This window comes from Thamnophis elegans, chromosome 10, assembly GCF_009769535.1.
Source record: "Thamnophis elegans isolate rThaEle1 chromosome 10, rThaEle1.pri, whole genome shotgun sequence".
Taxonomy (NCBI): Eukaryota; Metazoa; Chordata; class Lepidosauria; order Squamata; family Colubridae; genus Thamnophis; species Thamnophis elegans.
In genome coordinates, this window is record NC_045550.1 from 12,943,098 (window position 1) to 12,965,126 (window position 22,029).

At 37.0% G+C, this 22,029-nt stretch overlaps 1 protein-coding gene across 1 annotated transcript in view; it reads right to left on the bottom strand.

The window, feature by feature from the left end:
- ENO4 (enolase 4) overlaps positions 1 to 19,675 on the bottom strand; it is a 29,974-nt gene extending 10,299 nt beyond the window's left edge. The window contains exons 1-5 of the mRNA XM_032225602.1: positions 19,493 to 19,675; positions 10,989 to 11,117; positions 9,781 to 9,971; positions 3,014 to 3,150; positions 1,232 to 1,401 (exon numbers count right to left, since the gene is read on the bottom strand). Of these exons, the coding sequence (XP_032081493.1) occupies positions 1,232 to 1,401; positions 3,014 to 3,150; positions 9,781 to 9,971; positions 10,989 to 11,117; positions 19,493 to 19,675 (810 nt within the window). The remainder of the gene's footprint in view (positions 1 to 1,231; positions 1,402 to 3,013; positions 3,151 to 9,780; positions 9,972 to 10,988; positions 11,118 to 19,492) is intronic.
- Between the last annotated feature and the right edge of the window lie 2,354 nt (positions 19,676 to 22,029).

The window sequence follows — 22,029 nt, forward strand, 5'->3', positions numbered from 1 at the left end:
TCTGGGAGTTGAAGTCCACAAGTCTTAAAGTTGCCAAATTTGGGAACCACTGGTTTAATTGATTAGTACACTCTTCTGGCTCCGAAGAGATGGAAGACAAGAATGGCTACCTGATATATATTACTCTTATCTCTTCTATCATATTCACACACATCAGTCATGAAAAGACTTAAATACCATAAGAACACAATGTAAGAAAATTCTGTTCGATTACTCCAGTGGCCCATCTGGCTCAGTATTCTGTTTCACATGGAAAGCAACCAAATGTTTTCAAGAAACTCACAAACAGGTATCATGGTTGCTGTTTTATATTTTTGCTTCATAACAGACATCAAAATTAAGGAAACAGCAAGTGATGTACATCTCCCTTTATTGAACGCAACTCTTGGTAAACACAGGAATAACCATGTAGTTGTCTCGGCAACAATACAGATAGGTTTGGCAGGTTGCAATCTGAGTCAGTCACTGGGACCAAAGATTTATTGTACAGGCTCGTTCTGGGAGCTTGAAAGCTAGGAAGAGTTTATTTTCATTCACATCACCTGTTTTTACCAAGGCCATCTTCCCAGATTGCTTTTTGACTTGCCAACAATTTTGGCACTCCCCCTATAATAACCATGTCTAGCTATTTAATTTTTGAACCTCAAATAAGATCAACTGCTATCAATGCCTGTAAGTAACAACCAGCATCCAGAATGAATTTGCTCTGTTTCTGTATTAATCATCTAAACTGGTGGCATCATCATATCTGATGACAGTAGATCCCATTTAATTATTATTATTATATGAGGTAATTATATGAGATGATATTTATTTAATTATTATAGGAGGTAATAATAATTATGAGGTAATAATTACCTCAATTATTATTACCTCATATAAAAGAAGTCATTACAGGGACAGGGAAGTATTCCCTACAATACATTGTTTATTGTGATCGTCTTCTTGATCAGGCCACCATGTTTTACTTTTATAGTGAAACACGGTAGCCTGAAAATTCTGCTTCATCACTTACTTTTTGAAAAGCAGGGTTTCAACTGACTATAAATGCAGATGCAGCAGTCATCAAACTGAAAAAAATTAGCAAACTGGAGCCGATCACATCTGCCATATTGTCTAGGGTGCTACAATTGATTAAGTACTTTCACTATACATAGAATGAGACTTGGCTTTGTGTACATGGCTGCCATCTCTCTTGTTCCCATTTCAACTGAGCATTCTGAATCCGTACCTGATCATGTTTCAGCAAAGCAATATATGAGTACAAAGGTAAGTCACGAACAGTTGCAGCACTCTTTGCAATAGCAAGAGATGTACATCCAATGGCCAAACTGCCCATAAGTACAGGTTCAGGGAGTTCTGCTGGGACTATTGGCTTTTCTATCACAGACGTTTTTTTGCCTAAAAGCACAGGGGGAAAAGGGATGTAGTCAGTTTCTGCTTAATGTTATCAAGACCACAATAAATAAAATGATACTTTTCGCCCTAAAGCTTTGATAGTCAAACAAATGAAGAAAGGAACCTTCAGGTTTCTCAATCTACAATTTAACTGGAATCACAGGCACTTCATTCAGAAATAGGAATTTGAAGAAATATAATTCTAAGTGCATTTTAAACTTTTCCTACCTATCCATCTAGCTTTCTAACATTATTTTTATATCATCTTAAAGTTTTAATGGTAGATATTGCAAACTCTTTGCTGAAATATTATTTCTCAGACAAAAATGTTCTGTTATTTTCTCTTTACTGACTTTTTCATCATGTTCATTTTTTAAACTTCATACAGATTTTCAAAATAATATTTATGTTTAAAAAGTCAGACTCCAAGGTACACTTGGAAAATTATGTAGCTCCCATTTAGGTACCTTAACAATAGCTGAATTTTGTAGCACAGAACATAGCAACCATCATTTCACACTGTGACATTTATGTCCTCAAATGTTAAAGAAAAGCCTGCATCGTTTGAAAATCTGACACGTGGGTGCTATGGAAAATCTGACTTTTGATCCAAACATTTAACAGCTTCTTTAAGCAGTAGAACATAAACATTTTCAAGAACACTGAGATGTACTTGATACATTAATTTGAAGTACACCACAAATTGATCCTCATTTAGCTCATTTAATGAAAATTATAGATGAATTGTCATGGTATGAAGCAACAAGTCTGAACAGGACATATTCTCCATAGATTCTCAACAATCAATTAAATATTCCATAAAATGCCAAATTCTATTTTTGTTACATTCAAATATCTTTTCTTCTTCATGGAGACTATTAAGAATCTAAAAACTAAATATTTCCTCAGAGATTTAGAAAGAGTTTAAAAATACGCATTTACTAACATTATTTCCTCATCGTCAGATATGGTATTCACTGGTGTCTGCAATAAATTAAGAATATATCAAAATACACAAGGCACAAAACAGGGGTGAGCCAATTTTTGAACTACTGGATCCTAAACTGCTTCCTTTTGCAGGGAATGTACAAGGATGCTGACTGTGGTCATGAAATAAAACAAAAAAATCTTCCATTTGGTAGAAAAGCTGCCAAAAATACTAAAGAACAGATATATAACATTGACAGCAGCGATAAATATTGTCAAATCTACAGTTTTCCCACATAAGAAAGGCATTAAATGATACACCTCAGTGAAAATACCTTGCACTGAAAGAACAAATCATTGTACCAAATACAGTGAAACCAGATTACTGACTGAGAACACTAACAATGAAACTAAAGCTTAAATATTGAGGACACAAAATGCAATGGCAGGAATCATGGAAAGCCCTCATGCTTAGAATAATTAAATGGACTCAAAAAAATAGACCTATAGAAGACAAGGTAGCTAGTTACCATCATTCATGATGCAAGCAGGAGTTTTCAAGAACTAAAAATCTGAGTTACTCAGAGAACAATCCAGGGAAAATTAGTGTCCAGCAAGTCATGAAGAACCAGAAGTAACTGAATGATTGTATAAGACCATTTCATTTATTCGAATTTCATTTTCTAACCTGCTTTGTTTGGTTTCTTTTTTCCAGGAGGTACGGTAGCCAGTGGAGAAGCAGGGGCCATCGTTTCCTGATTTTCTTTTTCTTTTTCAGGTTCCCTTTTTTCTTTGTCTTGTTCATATTTCTTTGTAAAATAATTACTGTGATAAAAGGAAATAGCATGACTAATCACCTTTTTAGATTTTGCAAATGCAAAGTCTAGAGTGTCATAAGCTGGAAGTGCTCTGGCACACAAAAACATTTATTTTGAACCTGAATTTGAATGTGTGTTGCTCAAGATATTGTTGTTAGTTTTAAGTTTGCCTTTCCTTAGGGCCAAGCAGTCCTGCAAAATGCTAAAACAAACAATTAAAATAAAATAAATGGGGAAGTATTGTGAATGATAAATATTGCAATTTTTAGCTTTATAAATATTTACACCTTTGTATGTACACATTTATTGCACGTCTGTCACCTTTTGGAAGTTAAACTTTCCTACTATGATGCTTCTTAATCCTTGTGATTATACACACCTATTTGAGGAACCCAAATTCATACATTCTTTATGTACATCAAACAATCCCAAAATGTTTCTTCCAGATTATTGCCTAGAATGGGTGCACAAAATCCATAATTTTGTTCCTATTTTATCTCTGTTCAATGTTTTTTACCTTCTGGGACTTCCTGGGGGCGTGGCCTGTTGCCGAGGAGGGCTCCACCGAGCTCCTCAGAGATCTGGTCTGTATATCTAAATAAGATCATAGATAGCATCCCTTTTTGGCTAAAAAAGGGGCAGGGAGTAGCTCTGTAGGCTAGGGTCTATTCGTAAGCCACAGCCTTTTTCTTTTTTTTGGCTGTGGACAGAGCAATAGCAGTAGACTTATATACCGCTTCATAGGCCTTTCAGGCCTCTCTAAGCGGTTTACAGAGAGTCAGCATATTGCCCCCAACAATCTGGGTCCTCATTTTACCCACCTCGGAAGGATGGAAGGCTGAGTCAACCCTGAGCCGGTGAGATTTGAACCGCTGACCTGCTGATCTAGCAGTAGCCTGCAGTGCTGCATTTAACCACTGCGCCACCTTGGCTCTTAGAGATTAGATCCAGCCGGAGCAGAGCTTTTATCTCCAGCCAGTTCTTCTCAGCTGCCTTTTTTTTTTGGCAGCCCCAGACAGGCTAGCCCCCCCCAGGACAAAACAAAGTTTTTTCAAGCTAGAATTGATACGGGCGGGTCCCACCCCTGTGAGATTTATGCTTTTATTACTATCTTAAATACCAGCACCATTTGTCTTAGAGACTTCTTTGTCTAAATGGACTTCAAAATGGCGATTTCTCTCCGTGGATGATTGATAGTGGATGTACTTAGCCGGTTTTACCTTCCTGCAGACCGCTCCTTAACAAAATAAACTCTTCTTCTTTGGAAATAGAGGGGAGCAAAGCGCTGCTTACTTGTTTATTTATTATGGCACCCAGGTCAAAGAAGCGTCTTGCTACAAATGTGTCTAAAGAATTTAAAGAATTTTTACTGGAACCACAGCCTTTGTCTCCTATGCCCTCTACTGGAGAATTTCTAACACAGGAATATTTCTTTAAAATGTTTAATGCCTTTAAACAAGAAATTAAGGAATTTGTATTGGAACTATATGATGATTTAAAGTCTAAAGTTAATCAAATGAAGGCGAATACGTTTGCAGCCGTGTCTGCCCTGTCAGATTACTCTGCTGAAATAGAGAACAAATTGGAAAGTTTGGAGAAGGCTAATTTTAATTTGACTACCAATATTCAAATTTTACAACAAAAAATTAGAGACAATGAAGAACAGCTCATGATGATAAATTTTAATAGGAAGGCATTTGCAATAAGAGTCAGAGGATTCCGTGAAAAGGAGCAAGAGAATTTGAAACAGACCTTTGCTGAAGCCTTCAGCTATGCGGTGGGAAGCCCGGGACTTAACTTTGATTGGCAGATTCGGAAAATCTATCGCCAGAACTCATTGATAGCGGAACAGCGACAGCTCCCGAGGGACATAATTATACATTTTTCTACAAAAGAATCTAGAAATGCGATTGTGCAAAAGTTTCATAATAACAGTCTCCGAGTTGATGACCAGGATCTGATTGTCTTCAAAGATATTCCTTTCCAGATGCTGAAAGCAAGAAGGGACTACACCTTTTTAACTAAGGAGCTTAGGAGTCAACAGATTCGATACAGATGGGAGGCCCCTGCCGGCATCACGGTTACATTTGAGAATCAAAGATTTCGTCTTAACTCTGTTTCGGAGGCTCAAGATTTCTATTGCAGGATTCTGAAGGCGGGACTTCCTGACTCGCTTGGAAGAGAGGAGAGACAAGCAGAAGGAGAAGGCAAACGGCAGGCCATGTGGTTGCAAGATGGAGGGGGTAGCCCTTCCTCCCTCGGAGAAGCAGAAAAACGGAGATCGAGAATTTAGACATTTTAAAATACTCGCCAAAGTTGAGGACTGAATGGGGGTTTGAGACCTCTCTCCGGTAGAAAAAGCGGACTAATTCTTATTAGAAGGGAAAGCTGGGTGAAACTACTTTGAGCTAGATTTTAAATTAACGTTAGCATAAATTTGATAGTGGTAAACATCAGACAAGCAAGGGATGAGGGTAAAATATATGTGGAATGATTTACGTTGTTTAAGGCTTATTAGAACAGAAAGCCGGTTGGGATTATCTTAAGATAAGTGTAAAAAGAATGCGGAATGATTTATGTTGTTTAAACTTTGTTAGAAGGGACTATTTTAAAACAGAAGGTTAACTGACTCTTGCTGAAAGTATTATTTGAATATGTGGAATGATCCATGCTATTTAACTTTTATTAGAAGGGAAAGTTGGTTGAAATTGCTTTGAGTTAGATTTTAAACAAATGCTAGTATAAATTTGATAGTGGTAAATATCAGACAAGTAAGGGATGAGGGTAAAATGCATGTGGAATGAACTACGTTATTTAAATCCTATTAGAAGAGAAAGTCGGTTGGAATTATCTTAAGATAGAAATTGATTTCTGTGTAAAGTAATATTTGATCTACGCTGCTTAATTTTGCTAAGAAGGGGAAGCTTGGCTAGATTATTTTGAATTACTGTTTGAAAAGGAGGTTAAGAAAGATCATTTACGCTGTTTAAATTTTACTAGAAGGGAAAGTTTGATTACTCTTCTGTAAAGTCATATTTGAATATGTGGCATGAACCACGTTGCTTAAATCTTATCGGAAGGGATCATGAGGTTTAGGAAGAGGAACGGGAGAGTCTACAGAAGGTTGGGGTAAATAGCAAAGAAGTAAGAGACGAGAATAAAATATAGATAGAATGATTTATACTATTTAAGCATAGATAAAGATGGGGGGCTGAGATCAACACAAAGAGTGGTTTCTTTTTTTTTTCTTCTTTTTTCTTTTCTCTTTTCTTTTCTCTCTTCTTTTTTTTTCTGTTTTTCTTTCTTTTGACATATTACTTTTATTTTTTAATCCATATGTATACAAGATATTTTAGACAGAAGGTAGTGCCAGGTGTGGGCCCTGGGAAGTCGGGAGGATTGGGGATGGGGATTTGTGGGGGGGGGGGTGGGGGTTGTTAACATAGTCTTAATAAGAACAAGAATGTATTTATATACGGTGGTTTTTTTTTTCTTTTATTTTTTTTTTCCCTTGGTTCATTTTACTTTTATCAGATCAAACAACACTCGAATAAAGGCATACACCAAGGAGGGAGGTAGAGGGAAAGAAGAGGGAGGAGTAAGGAAGGAGTAAGGGGAATGTAAGGAGGGTGTCTGGGGAGTAAGGGGAGAAGGAAGGTTTGAGGGGAAAGGGAAGTAGGAGGGGAGTGTTAGAGGGAGAAAGGAAAGTTGGAGGGGGTAGATGGGGTGTATGGAGGATGGAAGGGTTAGGTGGGGTTGTGAATGATGAGTTGTGTTTCCTTTTTATTTGTTCGTTTTATTCCCTTTTTCTTTTTTTCTTTTCTTATAGTAAATACCCTGTATATAAGTGATTGCAAATGGAATGTGAAAAATGAATAAAATATATTTAAAAAAAATGTTTTTTACCTTCTGAACTAAAAATGATTTAAAACCATCATACTTATATGGTTACCTTCTTCTTCTTGGAGTTCTCTAATATTTGGATGGTAGGTATCAGTGTTTTGAGATACCACTCTTAATACACCATCCATTATCATATGCTTCAGTATTGAAAATCATCTTCTTTTGAAATTGTAGTCCTTCTAATGATTAGTATCTGGTATCTTCCAGATGTTAGGGGCAAAACATCCTACATTCCTTGTTCACTGGTGCATGCTGCTTGAACATTTGCTCTATTTTGAGCAAACACACACTGGACTGCATCCTCGAAGAAGTTTCAAGGAGAGTTGTGAAAATGATATAATATCATTCAAGTACATTTCATAAAATGAAGGTAGCTTATTAATTTCCTTTCCGTGCTGTTACTGGAAAAGTGTAGGATAGTGTAGGGAAGAAATATATTTCTGCGACTGCAATGCCAACTACCCCAATCTATCATCCACATAATTAAAGGGAAAACATTATTGTTCTGTGCCACTTCAGAGATTCCTTCAGCTGGATCTTCACTGGCACAACTGTCCCCTTGGAAGAGGAAGAATATATAGGGTAGAAATCATTCAAAGAAGGTATTTAGTTAATTCGGCATTTAAAATTATTCCATTTAGGAACTGATTTAAAGATAATTAGTAATTTAACAATTCCTCAAATCTATATCTTTGATGTTGATTTTAGCCGATTTATTTATTGTAAGGAAACCTGTGATTATTAGGTAAAATCTTGGTCTCTTTAAATTTGAAATGGAAGGGAAACTGAGCTTAGTATTTACACATACAAATAAAGGGTAAAGTTAAAGAAAAGATATGCAACAATAGATACAAATCAAATAAATACTACTTGGTTGATCAATTTGCATTCCAGGAAGCTGTATTGTTACCTATATCTTACAGCTGTGTCTTACGTCAATCTTACACTAATACTACAAAATGCAAAAAAGTTATGATCAGTCTATTAATTAAATATATTGTGAACAGTCTAAAACAATAAGTGTAACCTTTATTGCCGCATTGTTTATTAACCAGTACAAAACTATAGCAACCTTATCTCAGTTCCTATATAAAAAGGAATAATTCTATTTTTTAAATTATCTTCAACTGAATGTGTGCCTGTATGTGTTTTTATAACCAGTTTGTGAATAGTAAATATATGGGATTCTGTTGTGACTCAGCAGAAGTTTGCTGTGAATTGAGTCGGGATGCAGGAATAACAATGCAGCTGGGGCTCGTTAGCGTCGTCTTCTGGAGATAAAAGGACTGATGGTGCCACGCCCTGGTTGCAGAAGTCAACATTCATCGTTTGTTCGTGGTTCGTTGTTCGTTTATGGAGAATTCAGTTCTGTTCCTGTTTGAGTTGTGAGACACTTGGATAAGTGATTTTGCTTCTTGAAAACCTGGTGCTGTAAGAGTTTTGTTTCTGCATTCTGCTGCGTAACCCTTGTTGACAGAGACTTTATCTATGTTTATTTTGGGCTCGCAGCCAGCGTGAACCAGGACTGATAAAGTTATTTCCTTTTAAGTCTGTCTGATTGTCGTCTGTTAACGAGCGAAGAAGGGGGGGGAGTCAGAACAGGATTCTATACTGTATTCATTTTTTAATTGGAGAAGGAAACAACTAGGTAGAGTCTGTTTTTGGCTTTTTGTGATATAATAAAGAATAATGTAGATTTTAAAAATTACTATGTACTTCTTGTCCTGCCTTCAGGCCCTTTGGAGTATAGGTTGATGCCTTCTTCGTGGCAGCCCCACAAATATTGGAACACGGCTATCATGTTAGCCCTAGATCTTCTTTTAATTAAACTAGACATACCCAATTCCTGCAACCATTCTTCACATCTTTTAGCTTTTAGTCCCTAATCATCTTTGTTGCTCTTCTCTGCACTCTTTCTCAAGAGTCTCAACATCTTTTTTATATCATGGCGATCAAAAAGGGATGCAGTATTCCTAGTGTAGTCTTAGCAAGGCATTATAACATGATATTAACACTTCACATGATCTTGGATCTGTTAATCAACCTAGGACTGTGTTGGCTGTTTGGCTGACTCAGCAAACTGCATGACATAGAAGAGACAGAACCTTGTAATGAAAGAGGAAGGATGGATAACAAGTTTGTTTATAATTACTGTAGAGAAGATTGGAAGTTGTGTGTTCAATTTTCTTTTCTTTTTCTACTTAAATAACTTTTTACACTTTTCTGTTGTCTTTTTCATTTCTTTCTAACTTTTCATTATATATTTTTATATTTATCATTTATTTATGTAATTTTTAAAATAAAATTTATACAGGGGGAGACTGGCTGTTTTGATCTCTATTTCTCATTAGCAAGTCCAATGACAGATAATGGGAGCTATATTACCAAATCCATGGAGAGCATTGGTTTGTATTCTCTTGCGTTACTACAGCCCCTGAAATCTAGTCACTCATATTGCTGCCATCCTCCCTCCTTCTTCTTGGTACCTATTGTTTTATTCATTCAGTATTGCTATTAATGAATGGAACCTTTTAGATAACGAGCACTTATGATAGCAGGATTTACTGCCTAGTGGAAAACTAACTTATGTAACAAAATGCGCTAATAAGTATTAAAGAACACTGCTTCTAGATTGCAAGTGTATTGTGTGCAAATGCTGAATTACAACATAATTGAATTTTAAATAAAAATTTAAAAAACTTCCTAGCAAACAAAATAAATATGAGGCACTTACCCTAATAACTCATCAATGCTTTGTTGGTCACTAGGTTGAAGGCCTCTGAGCATTTCATTCAGTGATTCATTTATCCATTCAATTGCCGTATTCAAAGATTCGGATCTTTCCTTTTCATCTGCATCAATTGCTTCTGCTGAAGCACTTTCAAAAATTTCAGCATGACATGAGATCATGCTAGAACAAATAATCTATGCAACAATACTTAAAGATGTTTATTACTGAAATTTCACATAGAAAACATGACATTGAAATTACTTTTTACTAAAAGCTTTTTTTTATTGATGTAAGGTTTTTTTCCCCCAAACACTTCCACTAACAAATATCATAAACGTATACCACTTCAAGTATTTATCCAAGGTAATCCATAGATTCTAATTGTTCAGTAAAATTTTATTCAAAGCTTCTTATTTCACTTGTACTTATTCTATATAGTTTTAATGTAGTTCTTTTTAACACAAACAGTTTTTATGTGAAATATTGATTCATCAATACTCTGAGAATATATTTTATAATGTTCCCCTAATACATATTTTGAACAAAACTTAATGCCATTTTTCAAGAAGTGAAAGAAAAATTAAAGAGAGTAATCTTAATCCTTCTAACTAATTGATATATTCAGCGTAATGAACTATGTAATGCATATGTAATGAATGAAATATATTTTCAAATGAAAATTTGAAAATGACTAATTTTTGTAATTGCCCCAGAATATTAGAGGGCGTTATAAAATAACATAAAAGGACATTTTCCCAGTTGTAAAATGAGAGAATAGTATTTGAACTTGGCCCTAAATTAATCAAACTACAGGAAATCAAAACTTTAGGCACAGAAATCACACACAAGAAGAATGTATTTAAACTGCATTTTAAAAAAAATAGCAATCATACAGAGGTGGTAGGAGTCAGATGGAAGTAAGATCAGGATCATACTGAACAGGAAGGTAATAGTCCGACCTGCTATATCGTTTCCTCATCCAATTGATAATCAAGCTAGGTCAGAAGTTTTCATTATAATGAATGACTTGGGTTAAGATTGTGTCTGAGCCCCTTTGCTTTTTGATTCTGTCTTCCAGTCAGTTGTATTGCTTTTTTTTCACATGTTTTCATTTTAATGATTTAATTACAAGCTGCACAGAATTGTGGTGGAGTTGGTCACCCTTGAAATTGTATAAACAAATAGAGAATTAACTGCAACACAATTCATACCTTATCACAGTCTCTAACTCGGCAAAAGACTTCAACTTCTAATGTTGGTCGGCCAGTTCCATCCAGCACACTTTTAGCAACTAATTTGCATATCACTGGAGGTTTTGATAATTCAGAGAAGAAGTTTGCCTAGAAGACCAGTAATTAGTGCAATTAGTTTCAAAGGCTTTCAAAGATACAATTGCAATTTATTTTGTACCTTAAATTTATTAGGTGGTTCATTTAGTTACTAATTCTTGTAGCCATAGACTGGGAAGAAAAAAATCTTGAATGGTGTATGATCTGCTTCAACCCTAGTTGAAGCAGATTATCTGGACTCTTTTCAGGCATGGCACGACAAAACCGCGCTGGTCAAAATCACGGCGATAAAATCGCAGCGCTAAAGCCGCGACATCATCACCGCGCGTCATCACCGCTGCGACAACAGCGCAGCAACATAAGGGCGCTTTAAAACGGTGCCGCGGCAGAAAGCCGACTTCATTTAAGGTAAGTGTTAGGATTAGGTTTAGGGGTTTGTTTTAGGGTTAGGTTTAGGGTTAGGTTTAGGTTTAGGGTTAGGGTTAGATTTAGGGTTAGGTTTAGGGTTAGGTTTAGCGTTAGGGTTAGGTTTAGGGTTAGGTTTAGGGTTAGGTTTAGGGTACTGAGTGCTTGGGAATGCGCGATTTTGCCCTCCGCGATTATGTCATCGCGGTAGGGTCGCGTTTTTCCTTAGCGCTTAGAACGGCGCGAATTAGTCTTCGCGCTTATGTCTCCGCACAGAAGGGCTTCGCGGATTTGTGGTGGAACCCTTTTCAGTCAGTATGTGGCAGATTCTACTGTGAAGTACAGCCTATCTAATATACTCAAGCTGCGTTTCTGTCTTTGGTTAGTATGCATAACCTTGTTTCTACCTGCTAATTCCTTCAGACTGACTCCTTGTGATGAACAATCATAGCATCATATTCTGAACATCTTTCAGGTATGTATCTGAGATCCTACCAGATAGCAACATTTAAGGTATGGAACTTGTTAGGACAGATAGATATCCTCAAGCAAAAGTGATCCTGCAAGTGACTTTGACCCATGCAATTTAGAATTTTAAAGGTAATTGTCAGCACTTTGAACTGTATCCAGACAACTGGAAGCTAATGTAACCCATACACCAGCCGTGTAGCAAAGGCAAAATATGAAGAATCCAGAACCAGCTGCTGCATGTTGGACAAACTGGAGCAGATCGTTTTCAAGGACAGACCAATGTAGATCACACCGCATTAATCTAACTAAAAGATAGCTAAAATGTGCGTGTGAGTGAGCAAGGTCTCCCAGTCTAGGAAAGGTCACAACCTGAACGGAGGAGCCCTCCTCCAGCTGCAGCTGCTATCGCCTGCTGTACCAGGAGTTGTGAACTCAGGAGTACCCCCAAATTACGCACCAACTCTGTCTGATGGCATATTATCCCACTGGGTATCAAGGATGACAAGACATCAAAGCCCATATCCCACTAGAGTGGGAAATCCAAATCCATTCAACTTGTGAGAAAACTGTTTGGTGAAGTGGTTAAGGCAGCAGGCTAGGAACCCGGAAACTAGTCCCATCTTAGGGCCAAAAACAAATGTGTGACCTTAGGCCAGTCACTCTGTCAGTCCTATAAAGCAGACAATGGCAAACTACTTCCAAAATCTTGCCAAGAAAAATGAAAGGTCTTGTCCAGACAGTTGCCAGCAATCACCTTTGACTGGAAGGCACAAAAACTAAAAATATGCCTTTGATCCAGTCAAAGCATTTTTGCTCCCCATCCAGGCTCTGGACACTGGATATGCACCTGAACAGCATCACCTTCCTGGAACAGGAGTGGAGATTTATAAATTGTTGATGATACTCCACTCATAATATCAAAAAGCCTTATCTAATGGCCTCCTGTAGTTGTTAAATAAGAGAAGGAACAAGGGGAAAACCAGAGACCTGAGATCCCCTGAAAAAAAGATTCCTGAGTGGATTCCCCCCCCCCCCAATTACCAACTAGAACTAGCCATGGAGGAAGCAGAATCACTTTAAAGCAGTGCCTCCCCCATTTCTAACCTTACCCCCCAAAATAAGCTCATTTGTAAACTTATCTCCAGCCACTGAGACAGCAGTTCTACGATCAAGAGTTCAAATCCAAATCACCACAATCCTTACCAGTTTGGGTCTCCCACATCTATTTTCCTGCCATTCTGTCTTCTGTCCTGCTCTAAGCCATCCCACCACTGAAGATAGATCATAGTGTCCAGGTCTGAGTGCAGGGATATACTGGTGACAGAGCAGTCTTTGCCTAACAAGAGGGGGGAGGAGCCAACGTTGCAATGATACGGACGTGCAGTCTCGATGCTCTGAGACCACAGCCGATACTTTTGCCGCTGGGTGGTCCAATTGGACCTAAACCGTCCTGAAGAGACGGTGAACAGGAAGAATACATCTTGCTGACCTCAGGGGCATCGCAAAGTCCCTGATCGATGCAAGAGAACTTCTTCAAGCCGGCAACAAAAATCCAGCCAAGGCTGACAAAGTCGGGGCGGTTCCAAAATGGAAGGATACAGAAAGTGTTTCCAGCTGGTGAGGAACTTTCACTGTTTTAAAAAGAGACTGCCTATAAAAAACGTAAAATTAATTTAAATTAAAGAACAGAAGAATCAAGCAGCGGAATTAAATTTGGAATTGTTTTGGACAGTGGTTATCTTACTTTTTAAATGCTATCTTCATGGATGGAATTTATGCAAGCCTTTTAAAACAAATGGATTAAGTTTTCTTCTTCTATTTTTTCTTTTATTATTCTCTGTAACCTATGGTCTAAAATTTTCCTCTTTCATTACTGTGGGTGTTCTTCTAACCCATTTAAAACTTGGACTCTTTTTTCTAACTTCAAATACAAAAAAAATACAAAAAGAAATAAGGAAATTTGCAACAATAACACTGCTACAGGCTGGAAGGTTTGTGTATTGGAAATGGAACACTTTTTTTCTTCTTCACTGATTGTTTTGGCTTGGCACTACAAGGTCTCACTGCTTGGTTATAGAGAGTGATAAGAAGGGAAGCATACAGATGTCCCTTTGAAGTATATCTTTAACCAGAGAAAAGTGAAAACAAAACATTTTTGTGAATTTTATTAACCTTCCAAGCTAGAGCAGCTGTGTTTGTTAGCTGGAGAGAATGGCACAATTTCAAAAGCAAACAGAAATCTTAAGCTTGCAAAAGATATTTTCAGAAATACAGAGATTATCAAATACATATGAGAGGATAGAGAAGAAGCTGGAATACTTAGAGCACATAACAATAAAATATGATGAAAAAACTGAGGATGCTTATCAAATGCAAGATGGGGTGATTGAAACTCAAAAAAACAAAGTGGAAAGTGAATATAAAGAGATTAAACCTGCTGATATTGATGGTAATTGGTTTGTTCCTGAAAATGGAAAGATTGGAATACTGAAAGAGGAAGTAAATGGAGAGGAATTCTATTCCAGAGGGCAGAATATAGAAGAGGAAAAAATTAAAGAATTTAAGACTCAAAGAAAGAAATTCTACTAGCAAAAGTATTGACAACACTGCTGACAATCAAAGACAAGCTGAATAAGGAAACAGAAAGAGGGCATCAAGATTATATGAGAGATTTTACAAGCAAGGAGTTGCTAAGAGAAGTCCATACAAAGCTGATCAAGAAGATGATTAGAGGATTGGTACCACAAATGGCAGAAATTGTATTGTTATTGGAAAGATACAGGTTGATAGATGGAAGAATATAATTTAAAACTAGTTAAATTTAGTGAAATTTATTGATAATAGATATAGCTTAAATAAATAACTGATAATGTTACTAATGTATACAATGTGTAGTGTTATGATGAGTATAATTGGATATGAATATTGAATGGTACCCATGTAAGGAAGATTAGAAATCCCTTTGGATTATATATAAAGGTTAATTTAAAAAAAAGAACCAAGTTAGATACAGTTAACGTTTTGATTATTAGGGAGAAAATGTTATGATACAAGATATAGTCAAATAAATGAGGGATAAGAATAACAACATATATATATATATATATATATATATATAGATAGATAGATAGATAGATAGATAGATAGATAGATATAGAGATAGAGAGATAGAGAGAGATAGATAGATAGATAGATAGATAGATGATAGAGATAGAGATAGAGAGATAGATAGATAGATAGAGAGAGAGAGAGAGAGAGAGAGAGAGATAGATAGATAGATAGATAGATAGATAGATAGATAGATAGATAGATAGATAGATAGATAGATATGGGTATAACATAAGGAAACTGGAGGTAAATTTTAAACAGTGATTTGGAAAGGAGGATAAGAAAACTTTGTTATTAAATATTATGAATGTTTAGCTAGAATAGGATTTAGTGTTAGTGAGGATTTTAGAAATAGTAATTGAAAGGCCAGCATGTGGTTATGTATTAAATTTTGGTCTATTTTATGATGAAGGACGCTTAAACAATTATAGTCAAATGAAAATGGAGATATGATGATGGTGACATGTATCAATATTTGAGTTAAAATTCTTGAGTTGATGTGAATTATGTTTGTTGACTGTGGAAGAGATGCACGAAAGTCTTTTTGTAACCAACTGATACACTTTCTACAGCACGTAAAGAAGGATGTTGTGTTTGTTTTAAATTAAAACTTTTTTTTTAAAAAAAGAAGTTATTACAAAATAAGTCATTATTGCAGAGAAAGGTGCCTTGTAATACAAGGAGGTAGTCTGGCAATGTTGCTTGGGTTGAAGAAAACAGGAGGAGAGGCCAGCCACTGTTGGTGCAGGACTGTGGTGGAAGAGAAGCTGAAGTACATGGCAGGCACAGGGGGTAGAGGAGAAAGAAATGTGGAGATGTGCAGAACTGAAAGAAGGGAGGTATGGAGAAAGGATTTATTTTTGCTTTGTTTAAGATAGCAGACAAATAATATGTTTTAATGGTGATTGGCTCCTAATGTCACTCGAGAGCTGTCAAATTATTACTCTCTTGTTTTCTTTTCTCCCAAACTGTTTAATGATGTAGGAAACCAGGTTGCTCTGGGCAGCCAGTAGATTACGCACTGGATTCAGATTTTAACTGCTAATATTTTCTTTAGGATATGGTTTCTTTTTCTTGCTCTTTTTTATTCCTGTCCCTTTTCTTTCCAATTGGTGTTTCTTTAGCTGCTTCTTTACCTTCAATTCTTTTGGACCTAATAGCTCTTTTCCTTCTATTGATTTCTTTTTTTTATTTCAACATCACTATAGTAATTGCTAGTTCTTTTTCACTAGACTTAAGAATGCGCTCTAAGTCTTTTCAGAAAAGGGTCTCAGAACTGGGGGAAAAAGCTTGTTCACTTAAGGTACTTACACCTGAGATTTTTTTTTTTACTTCTTAATCCTTCTTTTTGGAGGCTGTGGAAAAACTCAAAAGATGTGCCTGGATGATACAAACTGTGAGATGTCAAGGCACAGCTTATCATGGTAGTGTTTTATATAACTGTATGGCTCCAGAAAGCTTCCTAAAAAGACCATAGGGTACCATTTGGATTGGAAGTCCAGGGTCTGAAAGAGAACCACAATCTTGGATAAAGATATGTAAGATTAGTATTGTTTAACCATGATCATCAATGAGTCAGCTTCTTTCATTAGGTTCTGCTTCTTTTGATGTTGGAAAGAAAGGAAAGAAATTGGAGTGTTGAGGTGACCCACATGGGAATCCAGGTGATCTGGTGGCTCTTGTGACATATGCTACCATAGATACATTTTCCTCTTTTCAGTTCTGGAGAACAAGTTTCTTTAAAAGAAAAAAGATCAGAGAAAATAAGATAGCAGAACATTTGGTTATCTTGAGGTTCCGCATTACTGGACTGAAATACAGCAATGGTAGAATCAGGCAATCTTCATAGCATGGTTTGCAAAGCAGTTTTTACCCTGTGGCTGTATCCTCTTTAATTAGTAGAAGACATTATGATATAATAAAAGAGTCTTGAGTAATGTGTAAATTGGTAGAAAAGTGCTCTTTGGTATACAATTGTGGTATGTCAATCATAATTTTGTTTTCATTGGTGAGATGCAGAAACAAAGCAGCATTTCCCAGCATGTAGATAAATGTGCTCAAGTAAGAGCAGCCATTGAAAAATATCTAGATGTCTACAGGGAATACTTGCTATTTGTTTTGATGCTTGTTATCCACCCAAAATTAGTTTATTAATATATAAAAGATGATTCTAATATATTTCTTCCTTAATGATGCACATAGAGCAGCAGTTTATTCTGATATGGGTTTCCTTTCTCAATTTAACAATATTGGTTACTGTGGGAGAATGCATGCAGATACACAGAGGAAAAGAGAGAGAGAATGAAGGATAATAGATAATGTGTACAAAAAAAAGAATTCATATCTTAGCTTGGAGAGATAAGAGAGGAACAGTTGACAGATTTTTTTTCTGGCAATAAGAATGAAGATGTTCAATGTATAATCCTGCCTTATTACACTACAGTGAAAGAAGATGCTACAGTAAAAAAGAAAGAAAGAAAGTTTACAGGAGGTAAGCTGTAACCCAAACAAAAGATGTAATCTTCACCCCATCCCAAGTTTGAAGACCTAGAAGGAGGATACCAAACTGGCAACGCTGAAAAATCTAGATTGGCCTTCATTCGCAATCTACATTGATTCTTTTTTAAAGGTAGAATACTGTTCATTGCCAGATTTCTGGAAATTCTTTAAATAAAAGTATTAAAATTATATATGTTTTAAAGAAAATTGAAAAGATACGGAACTAGTTCCCAAACTCTACAACTCCAAACCTATCAAGTAACTGCTTAATTAAGGTTTTATTAGAAAAAAAAATAGGAACTCAGTGTAATTAAAGCTGTCATGTATAGGCATTCCTGGGGAAATGGGGTGGGTGTGTGAACTGACAAAATTCATATAATGATGCAAATATCACAAGTTGCATATCATGTCAGATGTTGGAATACTATGCAACAGTGGCATTTGCATTATGAAATCACAATACACATGTCATTTTGATATAAACCCAGTTTGTTATGGATGGCACAATATGTTTAGAACTGAACATTGTTTTTATAAAGTTAACATTAACTTGATTTTTATTCCAGTATGCTTCTGCAAAGACCATCTTTGGTAACCTATCAGTTTTTCTACCTCTGAACTCAAAGATGTGCTATTGTTAACAAATACTTCATGCCAGTCTTCTTAAACTAGCAATTGTATTTACTTTCTAGAATCAATTTATAGGTAAGTCACTTATTATCTATTGTAACAAAACTATTATGTCTTCTACAGTAGTCTAAAGACATAAAGAGGGCACCAGATTAAGAAAACTAAAGACTTCACATTTGCTATAGTTTAGGCTGCCTTCAAATAGAGAACCTCAAGATGACTCTCTACTTGACTCTCTATTACATCTAAACTTACATTATAATAAATGTATTATGTGTTGCCACCTTTTTGGCTTGCCTTAGCTACATGAGTAAACAGGAATTATTTTGGGATGCATGTAAAATATATAACATAATTAATATGTATAAATAAAAAACGTCCTTTATTTTTTCATCAACTTGCATGCAGCTCCTAGACCGTGGATTGGACATGCCTGCCTTAAATCATAAAAGTTTAATAAAACCAATGAGTTATTTCATTTCCAGGTAGCACTAAGAATTCCATAAAATCCAGGCTGTTAGCTAATTCACTAGTACAGTGTTTCTCTCCTCAGCAAATTTAAGTGGTATGGACTTCAAACTCACAGAATTTCCCAGCCAGCAGCATTCCCCCTGAGGAATTCTGGCAGTTCACAGTCCCTACCTCTTAAAGTTGCTGAGGTTGAGAAACAGATTTCAGTTACATGTGGTCCTTCAGTTATGACCACAATTGAGGCCCAAAATGTATGTTGCAAAGTGAAAAAAAAATGTGTTAAGCGAGTTTGCCCCATTTTATGACTTTTCTTGCCACAGAAAGTGAATCATTGCATTTGTTTAGTAATACCGTTGTTAAGTGAATCTGGATTCCCCATTGACTTTGCTTGTCAGAAAGTCACAAAAGCTGATCACATGATGATACCTGGGCACTGCAGCTGTCAAAAATATGAACCAGTTGCCAAGCATCCGAATTTTGATCACATGACGGGGATGCTGCAATGGTCATAAGTCATAAAATGGTCATAAAAACGGTCACTGTTTTCAGAGCCATTGTAACTTTGAACAATCACTAAATCAGTGTTCCTCAACCTTGGCAACTTGAAGATGTCCGGACTTCAACTCCCAGAATTCCCCAGCCAGCTGGCTGGGGAATTCTGGGAGTTGAAGTCCAGACATCTTCAAGTTGCCAAGGTTGAGAAACACTGCACTAAATGAACTGTTGAAAATCTGGGACTATCTGTGCATGATCAGTTCCAAAAACCCCTTCTGCCAGAGCTAGTGCCTCCACTTAGTGCGCCTGCGCAGTTTGATCCGCGCCGCTGGTCCAGTTTAGTTTACCAGATACCCGTAGAGATCCCCGGGACGCTGGTAGAACATGGTGTTGAGCACTTCCTCCAAGCGCTGCGGCACTTCGTTGCTCCGGTAATACTCCGCAGCCTGGTGTTTGAGATCCATGATAGAAAACCGTCGATCCGCCTCCGCTGACCGTTCCCTCCCCGTGTAAGTTTCCCGGCGCGCCATGATCCCCGCCACCGTCGCTAGGAAACGGGAACGCTCTCCTGCCTGGCCCCGAGATTTCCAAAGTCTCGCGAAACCCTTTCCTCGGTCGGCGAAGCCAGCCGCGTAACTTCAGCCTCAGCGTCCCTCTATGGCAGTGTTTTTCAACCTTGGCAACTTGAAGATGTCCGGACTTCAACTCCCAGAATTCCCCAGCCAGCATTGAAAAACACTGCTCTATGGGGCTGAGAGCGAGCTAGGTTGGAGAGACGTGACCGGCACTGCACAGCAATAGGATCCGTTGACATCTGTAGAAAAATAAAGCGTAGCTGGGAGAAAGAATGACTGCACCACAAGGGACCCCAACAGCTGCTTTGGGTGGTCCCTAGTCTTCAGGGAGGGTGTCTCTCCTGCCTTTATGCCCGGATAGAGAGAGGGAGCTATTTTCACACCTCCTGCTTGTCCTTAATGAACATAATCATGGTTTATTCACGTCTGGATTGGCGTGATACATATACTAACCACCTGGTTTGGATACACACTGGCCGTCCAGTCCCTCTTAAAAACCTTCAGTGATGAAGCAGCCACAACTTTTGAAGACATTCTGCTCACTGCTAGGAAGTTTCTCCTTAATTTCAGGTTAAAGTTGCGAACAATTAACCAGTGGAACAGATTACCTTTAGAAGTTGTGGGTGCTTCATCACTGGAGGTGATGTAAAGAAGAGACGGGACAGGCACTTATCTAAAAAGGTCCTGCTTGAGTATGGGGTTGGACTAGAAGACCTCCAAGGTCCCTTTCAGCTCTATTGTGAATTGGAAATTGAGGCTGTCCCTGCTGCTGGGGACAGTTTCTCACCATGCATTGTGACTGGTCATTTTCAACCAAAATGGCTAAGAGAAAGGACTAGACTTGGTGAGGATTTGCATCTTATAAACCAGATCATGGTTTATAATCTGGTTTTCTTGATGGGGACTTTTTAATTTTTTATTTGCAAACAACATTGAATGTTAGAGTTTCAGTGGGGAAGAACTCTGCTTAAAAATATGAAGACAAGAATCTGGGAGAGACAATTGTAGAAAATGTTACAAAATGTTCGTAGGGTAGTGAAAAGTTGTTTAGATGATTCATGAGCCAAATAGCTTACACTGAATTAATGTGTTTCATTCTGGAAATGTGACAAAATTGCTGAATATTCTGATTCATAATTTTGCATAAATCAAGTGTTTCTATCACCTAACTGGGAAACAGAATAAGGGTTTGAGTATTGTTGAAATCTGAAACTTTGGATATGTTGCTAAGAGCATTAAGGGTTTACAGCAACATTCTAGTTGAAATACAGCTTATCATTATTCAGTCATTGGGTGGGGGGAAGAATCAGCATTTCCATCTATTAAAATTGTGAAAGTGTTATAAAGCACCTGTGTGAAATAAAGAAGTATAAAGGGACTTGACAAGATACAGGAAACACATTTTTCTTCTCTAAATGGCAGCCTATTATTTTGTCTCTTAAGGAATCATGTTTGCCATTGTGTCTCCAGGTGCTGTGTTATCAGCTCTAGGTTATGTAATGGTTCTTCAAAAACTTTCAATGACAGTGTAGTGGCCCAAACAAAGAAAAAAGTTGGGATTACGCCCTTAAGCAATAAAGCATATTCTATAAACCAGAGTGTCAAAAACCCTCTGGTTTTTAAGTGATATGTCAAACAAGTCAGCTTCTCTGCTTTCCCAGTGTGGAACTCTGCTTTCCTGCCCCAAATGGGAAGATAGTGAGTAAGAGATACTAGATGCTGCTTCAATAGGTCTTTCCTCGTGCTTATTCTTTTGATAGCAAACAGGAGAAGTGAGCTGGAAAAGGCAAGGAATGAGATATATTAAGGAATAGTTCTAACAAGACTCACTCATCTATAATGTTTCATTTTAAACCTCTCTCCCTTCTATTTAGTTTTCTGGCTCGAACACTAACAAGTTCGAAGTTTAGAATATTCCTTTCTTGCTGAGTTCTTTAAATTCCTCTGTTGTTGTTCTGGTTGTTCTTCTGGTTCTGGTTCTGGTTCTGGTTCTGCTGCTGCTTCTCCTCCTCCTCCTCCTCCTCCTCCTCCTCCTCCCCATTCTCCTCTTTTATCATGATGTATTTCTCATTCTTATAAATCTTTATTTATTTAGAAAAATTATATTACCGCCCAGGTCATTCAGTGATCTGGCATAGCTTACAGAAGTAAAATCCCAAATACAAAACCCAATAAATATTTCCTTTCATAAAACTGTTCCTATCTTGTAGATTTATATTTCAAATTTTATTGCTGTATATTTAAATTATGGTAAATTATATGTAACAACAAAGTATAGAGCATAACTTTTTCATTTGACTGTTATAATG